The sequence below is a fragment of the Lytechinus variegatus genome, chromosome 18 (assembly GCF_018143015.1).
Source record: "Lytechinus variegatus isolate NC3 chromosome 18, Lvar_3.0, whole genome shotgun sequence".
In the NCBI taxonomy this organism is placed as follows: domain Eukaryota; kingdom Metazoa; phylum Echinodermata; class Echinoidea; order Temnopleuroida; family Toxopneustidae; genus Lytechinus; species Lytechinus variegatus.
Genome location: NC_054757.1, coordinates 6,274,547 through 6,288,399, shown reverse-complemented (window position 1 = coordinate 6,288,399; position 13,853 = coordinate 6,274,547). Strand labels below are relative to the sequence as shown.

The following is a 13,853-nucleotide window of genomic DNA, read 5'->3' as shown; positions in this document are numbered from 1 at the left end:
CTTACGATAATGATAATGATAAGAAGAATATGCAACATTTATATAGCGCTTAATACAATGTTGTACATCATCATGTGTAAAGTCCTTCAAGGATTGAGATAAAAGTGGATACAGCTAGAAGTGAAATAGAAAAGTGAGAAAGTGGAGGTTGGGAAGTAGAGTATTCTTTTCAGAATGAGTGTCGTCCTTAAAAGGATTGTAAACCAGAAGGAGTGGAAAGCTGAGTTGTAGGCAGGATGAGAGGCTTGAGTAGGAGTCTGGTTTAGTTGGAGAGGTGATAGAGGCTTGAGGAGATGAGAGAAGGCTGGCTTGAGTCGGTGAATAGATCTGTAGAGCAGGAGCAGGAGAGGAGATTTGAGGTTTCGGGCAGGTTGACTGTCCGAAACATATTTTTGTCATGAATATTCATATAATCATGTTGTTAGTTGATACTTACATGTTTATATATCATTATGTCAGGTCGTAGTGTAAGTCTTTAGTGGAGAATATAGGAAACTGCATGAAGAATAGCTGCCAGGCAGTTGATGAATGGCTTTTGAAAATAGGATGAGAGTTTTTGTCTGACTTCTTTTATTATTACTTGGTAAAATTTGAGATCTTTATCTGTTAGTTGTTTGCCAGAAAAATGACTGATAATGAACATGTTTGACGGAATGTAAGAAAGTAAAACAATGCTTTTTCTTGGAGGATAACTAGTCAGTGAATATTTTTTTTCAAAATTTCTTCTTTTCCAGGTGATGAAGATTGTGGAGAACATCCGTCCTGATAGGCAGACAGTCTTGTTCTCTGCCACGTTTCCCCGTCAGATGGAGGCACTGGCCAGGAAGATCTTGACCAAGCCTATTGAAGTCCAGGTCGGAGGTCGTAGTGTGGTGTGCTCCGATGTCACCCAGCATGCTGTGAGTTATAGGCCCGAATTCACAAAGGTGGTTTTGAAAACCCAGGGTTGAGTCCATGGTTTATGCAGATATCCTGTATAAATTACGCTTAATTTAGCGCGTATCTGGTGCGTGTATAAAAAATGCCCAATTCCGATGCGCGCTTTTGTCACAGTGCGCCAAATTGACGCCTGTTACCATGGTTAGATACGCTATTTTATTCATGAGTCCACTGTTTGAAGAGTGGACTTTTTAATAAAAACAGTGGACTCATGAATAAAATAGCGTATCTAACCGTGGTAACAGGCGTCGATTTGGCGCACTGTGACAAAAGCACGCGTCGGAATTGGACATTTTTTATACCCGCGCTGAATTAAGCGTAATTTTATACAGGAAATCTGCATAAACCATGGACTCAACCGTGGGTTTTCAAAACCACCTTTGTGAATTCGGGCCATAACGTTTAGAAAGAAGATGGAATGGTCATTATTAATTGTTTGTACTGATTGGTAAACCCAGCCTCCTATCACAAATTGGTTTCGTGGTGATGTGCTCTGTCGCTTTTATTCATATTGTGAGTGTATGCAGCGCTACAGCGAACGATAAAAGGATAATGGCTCACTGTCAATGGACCAATTTATGTTGGATGGCTGAGTTCACCAATATTTATGTCATTGAAATTTGTGTATGATGGCCACCGAAGGCAAGCAAAACTGTGACCTTTATAGACAGGTGGCCACTAGAACAGGTTTGATTCCATTATAACCTCAATTTGTAGTACACAAAGTAACTCCTCGAAGGATAATTACTATCCATGCAAAATGATCAAGGTTCTATAAACAAAGGTTAGCATTTATCGCTTAAATGATTTCATGATTGATTGTAAATCCAAGCAGTCATACAGATTGTTCTTCGACCAATTGCTGAGCTTTGTATAAAAAGCCCTGACAAAAATAACTTGATAGCAGTGCTTAGAGTAGAACAATGCCTCTGAGCAAGCACTAGATATTGATGCTTTATCAATTTCTTGACTAGACTGGAGGATAGTTCTAAAGATATCATGAAAGTGAAGGTGGTCTTCTGGTGTTTTGAATACCATGAAGATATTTATTTTCTCATGATTCATCAGCAAGGTTGCTGGACTTTTCCACAACTGTGGAGCTTCTCTTCCTATTATTAAGAAGCAAATAAAAACATAGAATTTCATTTTCTCATTGTCCTTTCGACTGCAGTTGATTCTTGAGGAGGATCAGAAGTTCTTGAAGCTCCTGGAACTGTTGGGCTACTACGACGAAGGACAGATCCTAGTCTTTGTGGAGAAGCAGGAATCTGCAGATCTTCTACTCAAAGACCTAATGAAAGCATCCTACCCCTGCCTTGCCTTACATGGTGGTATTGACCAGTATGACAGAGATTCCATCATTCAGGTATCTTTTTTCCCTGATTTTGTTTTTAAAAATGATGTACAAGTCAACCTAGCTTATCCGATATGCGTCGGGCTAGTGGGCAAACTACTGATGGGCGAGGGCGAAGCCCGAGTTCGTCAGGCGAGGGCGCAGGCTGAGCGCCTATCATCACTGGTAATTTACCTTGTTCTGTTCGTAGAAATTCTACGAACCCCCAACTAAGCTTCAATATAAATATTCATAACTGTCAGTGAACACGGACCAATAAGCGACGAGGCTTGAACGTGACGTAGACTGCGATGATATTTTGGTTAAAAAATACAGTTGATATTTTGGTTAAAAAATACAGTTGATCGCCATATAAGGGTTATCTCATGAATGATGCATAATAAAAAGTACATCAAGCATGTGATAACAATATATGCATTTTGATGACTTTACCAGTGATGATAGGCGCTCAGGCTTCGCCCTCGCCCGTCAGCCTGCTTCTCGCTACCAGTAACTTGCCCACTATAGCCCAACACATATCAGATAGGCTAAAGTCAACCCTGAAGTGTTGTTTTTGAGAGTTGATTAGACCCATCAGGGAGTTATTTTTTCTTAACAAATTTGATTAGCATTTTTAGTCATAAGAGAAAAACTATCAAACTATTTTGGAGCTTATGTTGCAATTTATTCTTCTAATGAAAATCCAAATATTATTACTCTTACTTTACTAAAAATCTAAAAAAAACTAAAAGATTAAAAACTGCGCACAGATAGATATATGCATTGCACATAATTAGGCTCTAACTGTGCGATGTCACAGTAAGTATTTTGCTTAGGTTTGGCTGGATAAATGTAAATACTTAGATGAGATCTGAATACAAGTTTAAGCATTCTGATTAGCCTAATAAAGTGTGAAGTAGCATAATTACTTAACCCTATCTTAACTGGGCTATTTCAGACCAGTATATACTGGGGGGGGAGGGGTCGATTTGACCCCCTCAGATCTCGGCCGCTGATCGCCGTGAAAATTTGCATGCGCGTAGAGCCAGATGTAAACTACAAGACTGTAAAGTAAAATTTTCAAAAAAATTAATTGTTCATATTCTTTAATTAATTATGCATATGAAATTTGCCCTAAATTTGTTTTTTGTGTATGTTTTTTGCCTTTAACTCGATTCATATAGCTAGTAAAATGCTCATTTTTGATGGGATTGTCAATTATTACTTTTCTAACAAATACCCAGAAAAAAATGCAAAAATATAATTAATTACTTATGTATTTCATTGTTTTTTAAACTATGTATTTCTTTGTTTTTCAAACCTTTGTTTTTTATTGTTTTTCCAATTAACTTTGTCGTGGACCCTTTTGCGATCATAAACAGCATGAAGTGAATTCATTGAAACCAACAAAAGTAAAAATAATCATACATTTACACAATTCGCATTGACTTTGTACAGGGAATCACGTTTTTGAGCAATTTTGGGTCTGACATGCACTTATGAAATGTTACGTGATTTCGGAAAATTTGTCGGGGGGGGGGGTCAATTTGACCCCCCAGTTTAATAAGGGTTAATCAATACTTTTAAGTAAATACTGGCACATGGACTTCGGCTGAATTCTCAGTATTTGAAGTGATGTAGGCATAATAATTTCTCTTTTCACGTCATTTTAATTTCATTTTCATTCAGGATTTCAAAGCTGCTAATGTGAAGATCCTGGTTGCAACATCGGTGGCAGCAAGAGGTCTGGATGTGAAGAAACTTGTTCTTGTTGTCAACTATGATTGTCCTAATCACTACGAGGATTATGTACACAGAGTCGGGTAAGAGGATAAATATAGGTTTTCATAGATATATAAAAAAAAACTACATGTAGTTACTTGAATCAAAGGATGGGATGTTCCAGTTCTCTTTACACGGATTCTTTAAAGGAAACAAAAACCCAAGAAGAGAAGTAATCTTATTGGAAAGAGTAAAATGAGAGGAACAATTTAAAAAAAGTTTCATCAAAATCGGTTATGAAATAAGCAAGTTATGGGAGTTTGAAAACTCTTGTTTTACTTTCTATGGGCCTCCTCAAATTGGCAAACGTGCTTCAAAATGGCTGATTTTGTGGACAACTCTCCATTTGTTTTGTACACAAATTTCCAGATTTTCCTCATTATCTTTCAAATTGCATCTTGCCTCCTTCTGAGCACAACATATGTCATGGGAAAATATAATCCACACCATATATGTCAAGGTCAGGAGGAGATAATGTGAAATATGTAAAATAAAGGGGAAAATCTGAAAATATGTGTACAAAACAAATGGAGAGTTGTCCACAAAATCAGCCATTTTGAAGCATGTTTGCCAATTTGACGATCCATATAGTAAGTACAACAAGATTTTTCAGTCGTCCATAACTTGCTTATTTCATAACCGATTTTGATGAAACTTTTTTTAAATTGTTCCTCTCATTTTAATCTTTCCACTAAGATTGCTTCTCTTCTTGGGTTTTGGTTTCCTTTAACCATGGTGTGGTTTGGTAAAAGGGTCTGGTATAAACGTGGGTATAAACTTGTAGTTATATTGATTCAGTAAACTGCTTGGATAAATTTCAAGAGAGGTAAGATCAATTCTAACAGAGATGAGATCAATTTTATGAGATTTGATTTGTCCTCATATTTAAGAAATTGATTTCAGCTTGTTAGAGATGTGCCCTCACATCATTGAAGCTCAGTAGTTGCATTGTTGGAGGCAAGATGCAAAAAGACTTGCGATCAAATGCATCTCCAAAAATCAAACACAAGTTGATTTTGAACCAATCAAAAGCGTGCATTAAAACCTTGGTATTTGATTTTGCACTCTCTGCCCAGGATCAACTCTTTGTCTTTCAGTCATTCAGTGATTATGATAACAATGATGATGCATGCCAGTGAGCACTTATCACTCACTTTACCAGTGTCCCGTCTTACAAAAAGTTACGATTGATTCAATCTCAATTCTTTGGAAATCCATCACTGTCATGATATTTTCTACAGGAAATGTGAACAATATCCTTTGTAAACAGAGAGGCACACTGAATTTTCAAGAAAACAATAAATGTACATCATAGTTCACAAATATTTTGAACAGCTTTGCATTCTAGATGTTGACGTTGCTGGCCGTCCATAGTTTTGGTTGATTGGATCATTCGTATGTTTTTGTAAGATGGGGGCCATAAGTCTCCAAGGAATCTGCATTGATTAAACGCAGAATATTTATCCTGGTTTAGTGGTGCAGTTTTTACACGCTTCTGCATTTCGAGGAATAAATAAAAGTTGAGTGCAGCACCAAGTGGATAAATTTCTTGCTGTAGGAAATAACACCATGTCTAGGATTTCATCCCACACTGCAAAAACTCTGGTGTTGATTTAACACCAGCCCAGAATCTATGTATTTCTACACCAGAGAAGTGTTAAACAACACCAGTTTCATTTTGGTCAAACACCAGATAGGTGTTAATACAACACCAATTACGGTTTGAATCCAAAACTGGTGTTGTTTTGATACTTCTCTGGTGTGGACATATATAGATTCCGGGCTGGTGTTAAATCAACACCGGAGTTTTTGCAGTGCAAGGCCCTCTGATTGAAAGGCGAGAGTCAGAACCACTAGACCAGGATACTCCCACTGTTAGTAGGTTTCAGATGCAGTATGCCTCAGGGATGTCCGTCCATCCGTTCATTCGTCTGCTCCATTGTCGTTCATCTTCAAACTTGGCTCCTTGTCATCTTATTTGCTTCAGGCGCACAGGGAGAGCAGGAAACAAGGGATTCTCCTACACCTTCCTGACCCCTGAACAGGCCAAGTATGCAGGGGATGTCATCAAGGCCTTTGAGCTGAGTGGTTCCAAGGTACCTGGAGAGCTTACAGAGATGTGGAGCTTCTACTGTAATCAACAAAAATCTGTGAGTAGTAGATTCAGAAGGCATCCTTTCAACCTTAAATTTTCTTTGAATAGATATTGCATCTGATGTGGATTGGATATTTGAAAGAAAGAAAATATTGTCATGCGCAATTTATTGATATTTTATTTCATATTTTGATAGAGAAAGATTCTGCTATATATTCTTCATTGGAACTTTCCATTTTCCATGCACTTTGTATGTTGAATTCTTATTTCTCCCTTTCTCTATATTTATATGTATTGTAATCTATATGTATTAAGTAATCTGTTCCCACTCTCATAGTAATATGTCCAACCAAAAAAAGGACCTTGTGAAGCTTAAGAAGAATATAGCACCACATTCCTATCCTGACAGTTAACAGTATTAAAAAAAGAAATTCTTAAGAACTTTAATTCTGCTGCTTGATTTCTGCTTTCAAGTATTTTAGATTTTATTATTGATTATATATAAATGCTTATATTTTATTATTGATTATATATAAATGCCTATTATTATTGATTTAATTTGAGTGTAAAAGAATGTATACTCTTAGCATTTTATCATCATCATTGAGATTGATTGTTTAATATCCTTATTTTATCTCTGTAGGAAGGTAAAGAAGTGATCAGGAACAGTGGTTTCAGTGGGAAAGGTTTCAAGTTTGATGATACCGAGAGAGAACTGGCCAATGAGAAGAAGAAGCTTCAGAAGGCTGCTCTTGGTCTTCAAGATTCCGATGATGAAGATGCTGGCATGGACGTAAGAATAATCTTTATTATGCAAAAATTTGATATCTCTTCAGATGTGACTCAGCTATGAAGAATTATTGTTATAGAGATTTAGGTTTTGTAAATAATTTTTCAAAATATCTCTCATGTGACCTGTATAACTAATCCTGAATGAACGAAATAAGCTTCATGTTGACAAATACTTGCATGTTGTCAAAATAAAATTTTACATAATATCCTTTCAAAACACTTAAATGTTAAGTCACTGTCCAGGGCTTCGTAACACAAAGATTAGCGATTAATTGCTAAATGAAACGACCTATCAAAACCATCGTTGTATGTGCATTTTGCATAGTAGACTGACTGGGAACCAACTTAGCGATTAATCATTAACCTTTGCGTTACGGAGCTCAGGACACATACTGGAATCCCAAATCTACTTGTATGCTTCACTTTCATTGATCTGCAGATTGACGAGAAGATCGAAACCATGTTTGCATCGAAGCGACGCGTCAAGGACGTCACGGCCGACGAAATGCCTATCATCCAGCAACCCCAAGCGAATCCTGCCACACCCCAGCAACCGGGGGTGGTCCCGGGCGGTGCCGCGGCTGTACCCGCTGGGGCCAACCAGGCCATGTTGAGCCTGGCTAAGCGGATGGCAGCAAAGATCAATAAGAACCTGGAGAGCGAGAGGAACGTGGATATGATACAGCAGGCTACCCAAGCGGTGATGAAAGGCGCTACGCTTGGGCAACCTTCTGTATCAGTAAGTTATTCAATTCAATTTAATTCATTTATTTGACATCCTTTATAGCTATACAAACACATGTACAAGGGTTATATTATGCAACATTTAAAAGAGTAAAAGAATCTAAATAAAGATGTAAGCAATAGAAGAATAGTAGAAACATAAAAGAAATGAAAAGAAAATGTAGCAGATTTAGGAAGACGGAAAGGCCATTGACCTGTCAAAGTCGACTCTCTTGATTACAATATTATGGTACAATTAAAACACAAATATAATAAGAATAATGCCAAATATGATAACCGACACGAACAATACCGAAATCAACCCCCTTCCCCTTTAGACAGGCAGTTGGAATTATATTTAACTATAAGGAGATAGTTGGTTTTGTTTCAATCTATGTTTCAACGATGAGAATGTAACAGACGATTTTAAAGTATCGGGTAACTTATTCCATATGTTTGATGTAGGGAGTAACATGGATATTTTAAGAAAAGAGAAAGGGGTTATAAGATAAGTTTTCAGTATTGAGCTGATGTGATGGTGTGGACCTGGAAATGATGGGCACTGAGAGATATATATATATTGAGGAAGAGTAATAGAAGTTGATTGAAAGTGTGGGAGAGGTGTTTGAGAGACAAAGAGAGGTGTCAGGGAGGGAGAGTGGAAGAAAAAGTAATACAGATACCTTTCCAAGTGTAGAGAAATATATATGCTGGTACCCTTTTCCTGACCCCAATGATATAATTCTTGGCTTACGTGGAGGAAGTGGTGCGAACAGTAAGAGAGAGAGATGGGGTGATTGGATTTTACCTACAGATGTATATTATAAAGCACAATGATAACAGCAATTCAGCTGTAAAAACTTTTTTTTTAAATCTTGAAATATTGAAGACTTCAAGGAAATGCTTAATGTTGAATGAATGGTCTGATGACGTATTGATGAAGCTGCACTTGTCTATCTTTATTCATTTATTAATTACCTTTGGCACAGGCATTCACGAGGGCCGAGCAGCTTGCAGGTAAACTCAATGCCAAACTCAACTACATTCCAAAGATTAACGAAGAAGAGAAAGAGGAGGAGCAACCCAAGCCAACCTTCAGGAAATACGAGGAGGAACTGGAGATCAATGACTTCCCACAGACTGCCAGGTGGAAGGTCACATCAAAGGTAATGTATGGGACTGAGTGTTCCAAGTTCACAGGCCTCAATTTTGTCAATGTACATGTACGGGACTTACTGAATAGTTATTGTTGAATTGATTTCATGACGTGTTCTATTCTGTGATGTCAGATACCTTGAAAAATTGCACTGTGGCAACTCAAAGATGTTTAAGATGTTTAACTTATTCATGTGATAGTTAGCTAGCGAAACATGCATTGTTTTTCCCGGGAAACAACAAGAGAACTTGATGAAATATTTGCGCTGCGCCCTGATTCACTCGAAAATTATCCTGCCTAAGTTCTTTTGGTGATTTGGGTGAGAAATTTTCATGAAAAAATTGTTGTTGTAGGTAGACTTATATTGGAAAATATATGTTTAATCAAAGAGAGTTTGCGTATAGGATGAGTTTAGATTGAATCTCATTTCCTCACGTGATAGATTGAATTGAAAAAACAACAACAAAAAAAAAATCTCGGCAAGTGTGCGTCCGGATAATAGAGAGATCCGGATAAGGGAGGCCAGATAAGAGAGGTCGGACTGTATTTTTATTCAAATTTCAATATTTGTGATACGATTTCTAATCCTCACATGATTACACACCATGTCCTCTCCCTGTGGACCATTATTTTCATTCAAAACTGGTCATACTCCAGGAATATTCATGGCAAGTACAAATTTAAAAGTCACATTGGATTTTTTAATCCTAAAACATATCAATATGCTCAGTGTGGCAAGCGTACAGTTATAATGTCTTGCACAATGATACAAGGGCACCAGCGGAATTTGAAACCTTGATCTCAAGGTCCAAAGTCATGAGATTTATCCACTGATCTATGTCTCATTTTGTCCTTTGTAGGAGAACCTTGCCCAGATCCAAGACTACAGTGAAGCAGGGATCACCATCAGAGGCACCTACTTCCCACCAGGCAAGGAACCCAAGGAAGGAGAAGGAGAAAGAAAGCTCTATCTGGCCATCGAAAGTAAGATTCCCCTACCTTCATCCTAACCATTAGCTTCTATTCTGAACTCTGGTTCAATCTAAAGAGATGTGGCAGTTGTGGTAATGATCTAAACATGAATTTGAACTGATTCGAATAAAATGAATTTTTAAAAATGTGCCAAATGGCTCTGGAAGAAATGTGTACTTGCTGAGAAATGAGCAAAATAAACACAGAATGTTATAAAATGTCTGGTGTTTTGCCAAGCAATATTAATACACTGTCCCACATATGCTTTTCTTTGTTAGTGATTGTTAGTGTTGTTCGGCTAAGATTTCATGATTTCACAAAGATAATTTCATGTTAATGTACCAGACCTAGATCTATGATAATAAGGTGACAATTAACCTTGATTTAAAGACTTTCTCATGAAATAATACCTTTTAACACTGGGCCCTGTCTGACAAAGAGTTGTGATTGATCCAATTTACATTTGAAATATATGTTTGTTCACAATATTTACTAGATATGATGTATGTTCATACATTCACTGTTTTTTGACAGTTCAGTATGCTTTTCTTTGTTTCCAAAGGACACTGTGCAAATTTCCTAAAGAAAAAATATGACATTGATGGATTTCCATATACTTTATATTGAACGGATCAATCGTAACAATGGAAATCCATCAGTGTCATAATTTTTTCAACATAAAATTTTCAAAATGTCCTTTGTAAACAAAGGCCAACACCAAATTGTCAAGAAAACGATGAATTATGTAATTAACGTCATATGTGGGAAACGTTTTGAACATTCATGCATTTTAGATGTTGACGTTGCTGGTCATCCATAGTTGATCGGATCAATCGTAACTCTTTGTAAGACGGGGCCCTGGTCTTAAGTTGTGGTTTAACTATTGAAAGTCGACTGAGACAATAATCTCTAAAAGTACAGGACTTATTTCTCAGGATATTTGACACTCAAATCAATCACCCCTGTTGGGTAATAATAACTCAAATTGTTTTCTTCATCATTAAAGCATGAGGAAGGAGCAAAGTAAAAATAAGAAACAAATTATGAAAATAAACTTTCGACACTTCCGGCTTCCCATGATTTCATCACAGAGTTAGACCATGGTCTAAGCTAAACCAGGCTTCAAAATATGGGCTATTGTGTTCATGTTTTATATATACAGTGCGTCCCAGAAAAAACGAAACCGAGATTTAGCGATCATTTATCATAACTTAATCATAAATAAAATAGACAAATGACCTACCAATTTAAAGCTTAGAATCTCCTCTTTCATCTGATATTACTTAGATTATTTCTCATTCACGCATGAGTGAGCAAATACAATTTGAAGAAAAGATATCAAAAACTCATTTGGCGGGGGCTATCTGGGTTTCAAAAAGAAAACCACATTTTTGAAAAGTTCAATATCTCCTCTTTAATTTGATACCTAAATTACAGAAAATGGTCAAGAAATAACAAAGTTCTGGTCATTTGAAATAAGGCTTGAATTTCAATAATTTCATAAAATGAAGAGGTTCTCCAGGCTGGCTTTCAAACTCACTCGACACTCTGTTTTGTTGACGATCAGCCATGCATTAAATCTTTTGTTCACCATGCGAAAGCTTCTGTGGGAAACCGGTGAAAACACGTTTATCTCATGAAATTTTAAGAATACAAGCCTTATTTCAAATGACCAGAACTTTTTTATTTCTTGACCATTTTCTGTGATTTAGGTACCAAATTAAAGAGCAGATATTGAACATTTCAGAAATGTGGTTTTCTTTTTGAAACCCAGATACCCCCCGCCAAATGAGTTTTTGGTATCCTTTCTTCAAATTGTTTTTGCTCACTCATGCGTGAATAAGAAATAACTTAAGTAATATCAGATGAAAGAGGAGATTCTAAGCTTTAAATTGGTAGGTCATTTGTCTATTTTATTTATGATTAAGTTATGATAAATGATCGCTAAATCTCGGTTTCGTTTATTCTGGGACGCACTGTATAGACTTCATGACATGTTCTGGTCTGTGATGCCAAATGCCTCTGAGAAATGTGTAGTGCTAACTCGATGGCTCCCATTTAGTTACAGCTGATCAAACCTAAGTCAATTACTTATCCTAGTCTTATTCCTCCAATTATTCTGGAACAAGAGGCTCTTCCTCAACCTCAACACTGTTTTATATCTTCAGAAAATCAAGACAGGAACAATACTGTCCTTCTTTGGCCAAAGTAAGCAAGTGACATACTCCTCCTTGTTGAGTATTCATTTGTATTTTACAAACAGAATTTACAACTGATTAGGTTAAACTTGATTCAGAATACAAGTCCATTCTTCTTTCAATCCTTTATATTCCTTTACAGGTGTCAGTGAAAGAGCTGTTTCTAAGGCCAAGGCAGAGATCACAAGATTAGTCAAGGATGAACTAGTCAGATTGGTAAGAATACAAAAATAAATATTAGACCCTCTACTATGAAGTGACCTCTAGGTTAAAAAAAAGAATTTCCTTGGTATTCATCATTGTTCAGAATGAGATATTCTGAGTTTCAAACTTACATGTAACCTGCTTTTTTGACCCTCTATCATGAAAAAGACTCTAGTTTGAAAATTTATTTCTTTCTTATTCAGCATGGTTCAGAATGTTAGCATGCAGTGATATGTAACTTGCTTTATTTACATGTATGTTGAAACACCAACATGAATATTAGCAGGTTGACAAACTAATTTTGATAATAATAATAATAATAATAATAATAATAATAATAATGATAATGATAATGATAATGATAATGATAATGATAATAATAATAATAATAATAATAATAATAATAATGATAATGATAATAATGATGATAATAATAATGATGCAGTTCGTGTATAGCGTATATCACATTATGTCATAACATCCCTATGCGTTTCCAAAGGACTTGGATATTACTACCCTGGCTTTGGCCCCTCAGCCTTTTACAGTGCGGTGGCATTTCAAGGAATAAATTCCTTGAACCATTCAACTCACCTTGGTGCAGCACAATGTGGATGAATTTCCTGCTGAAGGAAATTACGCCATGGCTGGGATTCAAACCCACGACCCTCTGTTTCAAAGTCAGAAGACTAATCCACTAGGCCACAACGCTCCACAAGGAGATTAAACGAGAAGATCGCTAACAAAAGGGTGACCATTAAATCATGGATCTGTATCTTGTTCTCACAATACAACCAAATTTTGAAATCCATGAAGAAGTATGTTCATTACAACCTCAAAGAAAATATCAGAATGTAAATATCTTTTGCAGACCATATATCTTACTCTTAGATTTGAAGAAAAAAAAATAATATGAATTAGGAAATACAGATAACCTGAATTTGTTTGCATTAACTCCCATTTTTTTGTTGTTGTTGATAAATACACCAATTGATTTCAATTACACATAATATATTTACTTCGCGATTATTTTGTTTTCTTTCAGCAAAACTCATATCAACCTACCAACAAAGGAAGATACAAGGTTCTTTGAGGTACAACTGGTCTCCATCTACGTCGTCTTTTTCAGTGGATAATAAGATCATCCCCAAAACTGTGTATTTCATCCTATTGCTAGCAATGTCTTCATTTCATTCGAAGAATCAGCATTTCATCTTGTCTCTGGCTGCTACTTTGTTTCAGAGGACAATAATTACTGGTCTTGCAGAGTATTTCTCAAATTGCCCATTTTCAGTTCTGCTGAAGTGACTATTTTGCAGTTAAGGAATAACCCTTTAACAGTTTAAAAGACTTGTCCTTTACTTCTTATGAAACAAACTCTGTTCTTATTTGTATTGGAAAAAAATGAATAAATCAATGAGTGAAAGACATCAGAATTGAGAAAAAATATATAAGGAATATATATTTCACATTGATTTTTATCGTCTCACCTGCGAAGCAAAGTGAGACTATAGGCGCCGCTTTTCCGACGGCGGCGGCGACGGCGGCGGCGGCGGCGTCAACATCAAATCTTAACCTGAGGTTAAGTTTTTGAAATGACATCATAACTTAGAAAGTATATGGACCTAGTTCATGAAACTTGGCCATAAGGTTAATCAAGTA

At 36.4% G+C, this 13,853-nt stretch overlaps 1 protein-coding gene across 1 annotated transcript in view; it reads left to right on the top strand.

Moving 5' to 3' along the window:
- LOC121431613 (probable ATP-dependent RNA helicase DDX46) overlaps positions 1–13,651 on the top strand; it is a 30,276-nt gene extending 16,625 nt beyond the window's left edge. Inside the window, exons 14-23 of the mRNA XM_041629181.1 lie at positions 735–899; positions 2,111–2,305; positions 3,962–4,095; positions 6,042–6,204; positions 6,793–6,942; positions 7,381–7,680; positions 8,654–8,830; positions 9,681–9,804; positions 12,133–12,206; positions 13,237–13,651. Coding sequence (XP_041485115.1) covers positions 735–899; positions 2,111–2,305; positions 3,962–4,095; positions 6,042–6,204; positions 6,793–6,942; positions 7,381–7,680; positions 8,654–8,830; positions 9,681–9,804; positions 12,133–12,206; positions 13,237–13,284 — 1,530 coding nt within the window. The 3' untranslated portion in view covers positions 13,285–13,651. The remainder of the gene's footprint in view (positions 1–734; positions 900–2,110; positions 2,306–3,961; positions 4,096–6,041; positions 6,205–6,792; positions 6,943–7,380; positions 7,681–8,653; positions 8,831–9,680; positions 9,805–12,132; positions 12,207–13,236) is intronic.
- The last annotated feature ends 202 nt before the right edge of the window (positions 13,652–13,853 follow it).